Source organism: Acinonyx jubatus, chromosome C2 (genome assembly GCF_027475565.1).
Source record: "Acinonyx jubatus isolate Ajub_Pintada_27869175 chromosome C2, VMU_Ajub_asm_v1.0, whole genome shotgun sequence".
Lineage (NCBI taxonomy): Eukaryota > Metazoa > Chordata > Mammalia > Carnivora > Felidae > Acinonyx > Acinonyx jubatus.
In genome coordinates, this window is record NC_069384.1 from 79,805,003 (window position 1) to 79,814,244 (window position 9,242).

General features: G+C 42.3%; 1 protein-coding gene across 1 annotated transcript; it reads left to right on the forward strand.

Moving 5' to 3' along the window:
- The first annotated feature begins 70 nt into the window (after positions 1-70).
- Positions 71-7,229, forward strand: CRYGS (crystallin gamma S). Its single transcript, XM_015064331.3, has 3 exons — positions 71-1,298; positions 6,070-6,312; positions 6,740-7,229. Exons 1-3 carry the CDS (start codon positions 1,167-1,169, stop codon positions 7,010-7,012), a joined length of 648 nt encoding a protein of 215 aa, XP_014919817.3. The 5' UTR covers positions 71-1,166; the 3' UTR covers positions 7,013-7,229.
- Positions 7,230-9,242: the final 2,013 nt, after the last annotated feature.

The window sequence follows — 9,242 nt, forward strand, 5'->3', positions numbered from 1 at the left end:
AATTCAGAAAGCTGAGCACATAACTTGATAATTTGTTTCTCAATAATCTTCATGTCAAGGTACATTTGCTATTTTTGGAATTGACCATAATGTCTTGGGGCATCCCATTTGTTGGTGAGCTTTATTAGTAGAAACAGGAGGAAGATGGGCTTTTGAGAAGAATATACTTGACCAGGAAAATGAAAATGGAGAAGAATTGATTTGTTGTTTCTTTGAATTTACATAAAAGGTAATCTCATTCTAAAAGTCAGAGGTGTAATAGTCGCCAAGAAATGATCTCTAAACAGGTCTCCAAATGATATCATGACAGAAAAATTCCACCTAGCAGGTGGCAGGTTGGGCTTAGCTAAACCTTTGCAGAATCATAATTTCCACAGTAGCTTTCTGTCTCTCAGGCTGTATACCGTAGAGCCCTTTCTTATGGAGTAGAGCTTGTGTGCGTGCCTCGAAAAATTTTCAAACTTAAAGAACAATTGCACGAGTCTGATTCCCCACATACCCCTTGTCCAGATTTGCCACTTGATAATGTGTTACTACATTCACTTTGCCACTCTAGAGAGCAGTAGTATTTTTGCTCAACAATTTGAGAGTAGGTTGCAGACATCTCAAACCTTTACTCCTGAAGACATTAGCGTGTATGTCCTAAAAAGAGACATTCTCCCGTGTTGTCGTAGTACAGATTCTTGAATGAAATCAGGAAATTTTACAGTGGCACAATATATAGTCTGTATTAAAATTTTTGCTAATCATCCCAAAAATGTCCATTGTAGTAACAGTCTCAAACACAAGATCGTGCATTGCCTTTAGTAGTCATCAAATTTCGTTGCTTTGGAACGTGTTACTTCTATTCAGAATTAGAGGGTGGCCTTTTGACTTTTCTCCTGCAAGCTTTGTTGGAGGAAAAAAAAAAAAAAGACATTGATTTTCTAGCAAGCAGCCACCTTGAAATCTCCAAATTGCCCAGGTAAGAGGGACTTTTTTGTTTTTAATTTTGAAAACTTTGGCTGGGTTTTGGTGCCTTGACTCAGCAAAGTCTATAATGCAGCAAGGCTTGGTAAGCATTAGAAGGGGTACTGAAGCTTTCCTTTATTTCATAATCCCAATTGTTTTTCTAGAAACCATCAATAGCCTCTAAATGACTGACTCAATTTTTGGATCCTATTCTCATGACTAAGCAAATGTTTGATTTGAAACCAGCCCAGTATAAATGTCTCTGTGCCTCTAACTCTGTAGCTATTCCGGATTTCAGCACTGGGGAAACCAATCTATGCACCAAAATGTCTAAATCTGGAACCAAGGTAAGTCAACGGTCATGCTGATTTTTAGCCTACCACTTTCTTTTCCAGTGTTTCCTTTCTTTTGGAATGTTTCCTCTTTTCCAATGTACCTAATGGATACCTAATGTACCTAATGATACATCGAAAGAAATGTGGAGAAAAACTTTTGCTTCTATGCCTGAAGGTAAGTATGATAGTGTTTTAAAGGTTGCGAATAGGAGAGAAGGTTAAGAAATGCTTATTATATTTTCTACTGTAGCAAAATTACCCAACAGTTTATTAAGGGTTTATCTGTGTGTTACCATGTTCAGAATTGTACAGGTATATAATGTGTTCATATCATCATGATTTCTGCCTTCCAGCAACTCCTATTCTATGAATTTCCACAGGAATAGGACATACTGATAAGAGGAGTACACGGAGTAGAAAACTTTTAGTGTTCGGTTAAAAGTCCGCTCTGTGAAATTTAGGCTCCATCAGTGATATCCTAAAAGACTAATCAAGTGAATTAAATCCTATATATCCCTTTCATTCAAGCAGTTATTTTTATCCCTTTCCTGAAATAAAGTGCTTATTTAGAGACAATAGGAAAGTTGTCTCTAAAATGTTTGATTCACAGTTGTTGGACCAGAAATCGATCTTTTAGGCAGGGCTTTAGAAATGAGGGTATCTACCTTCATTCTATTATTTTAGCTCTTCTGCTCACCAGTGAATCTAAGGCAAAGCCATCGGTGCCTGATTTCCACAGCACCCCCCCTCAACTTGTTACTTTGAAAAGTTTCAAACCCAATGAATCTTGAAAGAATAAGAAAGAAATGTTGAATGAATACTTCTATATCCCTTATATTCTCCGGTTGTTAGCATTTTGCTATATTTGGTCTCTCTGTCTCTTTGTACTAAACCATTTGACAATAAATAGCAGGCTTAATTCTTTTGCCCTAAGTACTTAGCCACGTTTCTCCAAAAACAAGGGTATTCTCCTATATAAACATAATACCATCTTGTCTCCCAAACTTGTCATAAATACCAAATATTCAGACTATATTCACATTTCCCCCAGTCGCTTCCCCAAATGTGCTTCATGGCTGGCTTTTCCCCTGATACAGGATCTAATCAAGGACCGTGCATTGCATTTGGTTGCCATGTTTCTTTAAACTTTTTCCTTTAGCCTCTTTTGTATGAAACAGTCACCCTACTTTTTGTTGGTGTTTGAGACACTGACATTTTTCTAAGTCCAGACCAGGTGTCTAGTACAAAGTCCTGAGATCTGGATTTACCTGATTGTTTCCTCGTGTTTAGATTCAGACTAACCATCTTTGGCCAGAAAGTTACATAGATAGGCAACAGCAAATATTTCCCATCACGTCATGTCAGGAGGCACCTGTTAACTCGTTCCATAATTGGTTAGTGCCTGATTTTTTTCCACTTGGAAAATAGAATAATCATACTTGTTACCTAAAAGAGTTGGGGAGAAAAAATGAGACCCTGTCTTTAGTGCTCTGAGGTTCTTGGAAGTATGCCATGCAAATCCCATTGAAAAGAATTTGAAGTCCTTAGAGAAATCTGAGTGCCTTGATGTAAGACTATTATAACTGGACCCCCTTAGATGAATATATCCCCCATTTTCAAAGATTTCCAGAGTAGTAATAGTGTGCTCTCTTTTATTTCTTGTAGCTAGGCTGTTCGCGTGGTTAACTAACTTGCTTGCTAGGCCAAAAGAGCAAGTTATCTCTTACCCTTTGTCTTTGCATTTTCCTTTCCCTCCATCTTACTAGAAGTTTAATCAGAGTTATGGGATTGGCAAAAACAATGCATGGTACTAAGTTTGGTTTTGTTACCTTTGGAATACATGGCATTTTTCTTTCTGTTGTATTGGATTAATAGGCTACTTTTCAAGAACTAAGCGGGAAGGAGAGGAATTTTGTAATGATTTCAAGGGAAATCTCCTGCACTATTTCTTAGCCTTTCTATAAATTTTTTTGCCCAAGAATCTCAGCTGACTATATAGTAGATGTCATGGTCCTTCTACAAATGGAAATTGAGTAGAGGTACAACATTCTCTGGGCTCTGAGATTTGGAAGGTCCCCCGCTGAAAGGAGAGTTTGGTTCTGGAGCTCAGTAAAGGCTCCATGGCAACACTGTACTTTGTTTCAGCCTTGGGCTGGTTGGCTAGTCTGCTAGAGGGTAGACAGCAAGGTTGCCTTCTAGAACATCGTGTATTTTCCACCTTTCAATATAGATGTTAGCCAGGAAAATGTGCAGTGGACACTAAGTGTGGGAAACATTGAACTAAGAAAAAGTGATATTAACTTTATTTCCTACAGCATAGCCCTTGCAAAGGCTCTTTTATGGTAAACAGTTGACCAAAAAACCAAAGGTAAATTGAATCAAGGCTGAATTAAGGAATATAGAATCTATTTTACTTTTTAGAGAAGTTACCTTGATTTTCATAAAGATTTTTCCACAGGCTTTGGGAAAAGCATCTCAGCCTCAGGATCAGTCTTGTTCCCTTACTAAAAGAGTAAGTGCTGTGCGTTGCACAGAACTAGCTGTGCAGGCAGGAGACCGCAAAGGGAGATAAGATAAAATGAATCACACGTTACTAACCGGGAGCTTTGCACTGCCAACCACTCCCTTGCCTGCACCTAACTTGTACCTAGCTATTGGCCTTAGGCAAGGCATTTAACTTCTTCATCTGTACCAACAGTAGCAAAAGTTTATTGGCGATTATGAGCCAGATTACACTAAGTGCTTTATAGGCATTTTCCCATGGAACTCAGGACAACCCTCTGCAGAGGATACTGTGATCCAGTTTTACAAATGAAGAGTCTGAGCTTTAGAGCGATGTTCAATGGCCTATCCAAGGTCACTGAGCTAGTAGCTAGTGCTGCAGTTTTGTTTTCATCTATAAACTGGGGTACCGTGTGTCTCCAGCTCTGTGCTATGCTAAAATGGGAAATGGAGCTAAAAGAGAAATTTGGAAGGGGAAGAAAGGAGATGAAGCAGATGATTTAGGGGTGGGAAGGGCTCAGGAAGCTTGCAGGGAACAGGAAATACAGGAATGGAGAGTGGAAGAGTAGAGAGAGTAGCGTGGATTAGGGTGGAAGGAAGTACGCATCAGTAGGCTACATCTAGAAGGCTCACCTGGGGTAGAAAACAATGAGGTTTTATGCCCTTTTACGAATCATTCTTGGTGTCTGCCTCTCCTTCATTCATTACACCTGATAAGTCACCAAAATTCTATGTTTCTTTTGACTGTTTCCTCAATGTCCTTTATACAGCAGTTGCCTTTTGGCCGGCCTGCCCCACCTCTCACACACCCGCAGCAACCACCGGTTTCCACGCACGAACCACTACCTTACATCTCGCACATAATCACCAAAGAGATTCCAGCATGCCGTCTGTGTCTTCTGGCTTTATTTCCTATTAATACTTCACCACATAGTCCATATGCACCGAGCTTGATGAACCACTTGTCCCTATAATGGGCCATATTCCTTTATTCCTTTGAACAGGCCATCCTTTCTTCTTTGCTCCTGGAAACCCTCTACTTATCTTTCAATCTTCACCTCAAAAATCCTCTCAAGGCTACCTGGCTCTCCACTCCTTTCATATGAAATGGTTGACATTTTCTCCTTTGAAGCCGATAAAGCAAATTAGCCACGAGGTGGCAGCGTAACTCTAGGAAATTAAGTGCTTGACTCCATGACACCTGTGATTTCTTTCACTTTACCTTCTGAACTTGCATTCATCTTGGAGTATGGAATTATAGAACAAGAGGGGACAAACTCTGTAGTCCATTTGGTCTAGTGGTTTTCAGAACCTGCTTCATGAAGCCCCAGGAGTGGCCGGGGACTCTTCTCTCCTGTTGCAAACAGAAAAGTTTTACTGCACAGCCAGGGCTTTCCATCTAGTCTGGTCCTCAGCTCTGACAAGTGTGAAGCTGGAGCCCAGAGAGCTAGCTTGCCTGAAGTCATAAGGCCGACTGGAGAGATGCAGCTCTAGAGGCCAGGTTTATCATTTCCGGTTTTTCAGGGCTGCGTGCCGCCAGGCCATCCAAGGTCTCAGCCTTACCCCAAAGATTGTGGTAGAGACTTGGTAAGACTTTGAAGCAAACCACGTTTGTGACTTCCCATCGTGTTACTTTGGAACTACCCTGTTGGCAAAAAAATAATAGTGCGGAACACAAAATATTGTCAGGTATATGCTCTATATTCATGTAAAGTAAACGCTCTAAAGCTAAGGTCTATGTTTTATTTTTCTCTCTTTATCTTCCATGGCACCTAATGAATTTCTGCATTTGGAACTCACTCGTCTTCCTCAAACATTTATTGAAGGTTTGTCAAGCGCTGGGTCCAGGGGTCCATAGCTTAAATAAGGTTTGGTCTTTGCCCCTGGAAGAAGTCTGGTAGGAGTCTGATGGGAGAGAGATGTATAAGTGGGCAATTTAGCTTCTAATATGGTAAGTACAGTGAGTTATGGGGACAAAAAGGAGGAAGCAGTGAACTTGGGTCTGAAACTACTGGCTTCTCTTGGAGCACTCTTGTTTTGCTTCATTTTAAGCCTTCAGAAAGTTCTCATTCCTACAGTTGACAACTACAATTGTCTGCCAGAAGGTAAATGTTGTAAGGTGAGATAGAACTATACTTTTACCCCTCAAAATTGAAGACAAAGGGATTTCTACAGTGGGCAATGTGTTCTTGATTTTTATTTATTTATTTATTTATTTATTTATGTTACAAGTAAAGCCCCCAGCTCCTCAGTTCTTCTCTTTGTTCGCTCCATCCTTCAGATTACTTTCTATGAAGACAAAAATTTCCAAGGCCGCCACTATGACTGTGACTGCGACTGCGCAGATTTCCACATGTACCTGAGTCGCTGCAACTCCATCAGAGTGGAAGGAGGCACCTGGGCTGTGTACGAGAGGCCCAACTTCGCTGGGTACATGTATATCTTACCCCGGGGCGAGTACCCTGAATACCAACACTGGATGGGCCTCAACGACCGCCTCAGCTCCTGCCGGGCTGTTCATCTGGTGAGCCTGGGCCCCCTTGCACTCTCTCTCGCTTGCTGGCCTGCTCTGGCTCTCTCCATCTCTCTTTCCCCTACCCCCCCCCCCGCCTTTTTTTTTTTTTTTTACATTTTCTTACAGTTTTCCTACCCCTTAATGGGGTGTTTTCTCTTGTTGGCTGCTGAGGCTCACATAAAACCTTAGGTCAGTCTATCACAAGACTGAATCCACTAATTATTTCCAGAGCACTCTCTCTGCCTCCTGAGCACGTTAAGGCCTTAAGTTTTTCTTACTGAACGTCAGCTGTTTTCATAGTCCCCAAAAAAGGAGAGGAGATCAGATCATCTAACTTCCACGATTGGGGGTTCTGAACCAAACTGTTCTCTGAGTTCTTGAGCCGTCAGTGATTTCCATAACTGTTGTTATTTCCTCCTGTGTCGTTTTTTTTCAGTCTGGTGCAGGCCAGTATAAGATTCAGATCTTCGAGAAAGGAGATTTTAATGGTCAGATGTATGAAACCACTGAAGATTGCCCTTCCATTATGGAACAGTTTCACATGCGGGAGGTCCACTCCAGTAAGGTGCTAGAGGGTGCCTGGATTTTCTATGAGCTACCCAACTATCGTGGCAGGCAGTACCTCCTGGACAAGAAGGAGTACCGGAAGCCCATCGATTGGGGCGCAGCTTCCCCAGCTGTGCAGTCTTTCCGCCGCATCGTGGAGTAATGACAGGGATGGGGCCACAAGCTGATTCCTGGGGGCCACCTGCTGGCTGGCCTTGTCATCCAAATAGGCATCCTTAATAAAAACAATTGGCATGCATTCCACTGTTGATTGTAATGCCTCTTCTTAGACACTCTCAGGGACCGGCAAAATAGTGCCCACCACAGAGGGCAGCGACACAAAGCAACTCATCCTTCAGATTGCCAATCTGGGACGTTGTGCCAGACAAAATGGGACTGCATTAGAAGTTAGAAAATCAGACTGCCACGTGGTGGTTCTCCTTGCTTAAGTTTTATGTTGATTCAACAGGTACAGTAATCACAGCTACTACTTTTTGGGTGCCTTCATTATTCCATTTTCTCTTTTACAACAGCCCTGTAGGAGAGGTGGTTTATTTGCATTTTACAAATAAGAATGGAGAGGCTTAGAGAAACTAGAAGCTTGCCCAAGTTCACCAGCTGGTGACTAAATCAGAGTTTGGTCCAGGATATTGATGTTTCCATGGCTCCTAGTCTTTCCCTTCATTTCCAACTCATTCATTCAACACATGCTGGCCTGGGGTCTGTATGCATAATGGAAGTACAAGACCTTGAGGAATCTAAGGTGGAAAGGGCAGGGTCCCCTGAAGGTCTCATGGAGGAGACAGAATACCTATCAAGAATGGACATTGAGGGGTGCTAGGTGGCTCAGTCAGCTGAGCATCTGACTTTCTCAGGTCATGATCTTACAGTTCATGGGTTCAAGCCCCACAATGGGCTCACTGCTATCAGCATGGAGCCCACTTAGAATCCTCTGTCCCTCTCTCTCTCTCAAAAATAAATATTAAGAAAAAACAAAAAAGAGAGAACCGACAATGAAAACAGCTATCACTAGAAAATGGTGGAGTCATGAGTCACCTGAAGGCTCTTGCTTCAGATTCAGGGGTTCCTGGATCAGCTACTTCTCAACTTCAAGTTCAGTCTTTCTGTAAAAAGAAATATGATTTGTCCCAACTACAATAGTTGAAATGGAGTTTTATTGAGTTTTACTCACTTAGAGTAACCCCTGAGATTGTATCTGTTTAATCTTGAGGAAGAGAGTGTTTAAGGAAATCCAGTGTCACTAGGGATACTTCATGAGCATCTGAGTGAACCTGGGGAGGCTCTGGACGTGCCTAACTTTAAAAGGGAGGGTAGGGGCCCATGTCTCCTGGGAGCCTTCCCAGAAAAGGCCAAGTTAGACGTGCTGACGATGCTGCCTTTGTGTGCACTTCAGTCTATACACTAGTGGGTACCGCATAGTGTTCCCCCAAAGATTTTTATTCGTTTTGTTAACCTCCCGTGGCTTTGGTCACTTTCTCAGTTTCAAGTGAGGGACTTTGAGAAGTTTCAGTAAGGGAGGGAGACAAGATGAACCATAGAGGGTGAAGGGGAGGCCACCCAATGAGGCAAAAAGAGCTCTGGACCCGGTCACCCACCATGAAGCGAACTTGCTCTATCTTCAAAATGAGGGAGTTGGACCAAATGCTTGCTCAAGTCCCACTGAACATAAACATCCTGATTCTTTAGAGATCAGGAGGAGGATGCAGAAAGGCTAGCTGATGACCAAAGACTACCGACTCTTACTTTCAGCGGCCCAGTTTCTGGAAATGACCTCCGAGATCTTGCCCCTCCTTTTCTGCGGAGGAAACTGAGGCTGTGGTAACAGTGCATGAGGGCCAGCTTCTGCTTTCATGTCAACCACTGCCATGTTCCAGTCCCTGGTGAGTCGGTCACGGTCTGTTCAAAACAACCAGAAAAGCAGTTCTGGCAGCAGGATAGGAAAACAAGTGTCAGGATGACTTACCCCAGTCTCAGAGAAATAGAAGATGGCTTTTGACAGAGAAAACAGAATTATCGTTTGGGAATGTTAGACGCCTCTTGGCTCATGCCCTGATCCAGAAAGGGATTGCCACCATTCTCCCCAGCTGCACACACATCAATCGGCTTGCACTTAAGAATTTGACTAGCCGTTGATATTTGAGGTCAAAAACACTTTATGTCTTTATCTATCAATCCATCCCAGTTCTGCTAGAACATTCTGCTGTTACAGCACAAGCCAGAGTCCCACCTCTCAAGCACACCCAGAGTAGCACCCAGGTTGTTATTTAGAATTATTATCTCCCTCTAGCTTTTATTGTTTTGTCTCTGTGAAACAGGGGATCTCAAGAAAATAGGGCAAGGGCATATTTAGACCATTTTAGGGCTGTTTCCAT

What these genes read in the sequence shown, in the direction of transcription:
- CRYGS (XM_015064331.3), top strand. Translation starts at nt 1,167, where the DNA reads ATGACTAAGCAAATGTTTGATTTGAAACCAGCCCAGTATAAATGTCTC. An exon ending in TGTCTAAATCTGGAACCAAG is followed by an intron (nt 1,299 to 6,069) that starts GTAAGTCAACGG and finishes TCCATCCTTCAG; the next exon opens with ATTACTTTCTATGAAGACAA. An exon ending in CCTGCCGGGCTGTTCATCTG is followed by an intron (nt 6,313 to 6,739) that starts GTGAGCCTGGGC and finishes GTTTTTTTTCAG; the next exon opens with TCTGGTGCAGGCCAGTATAA.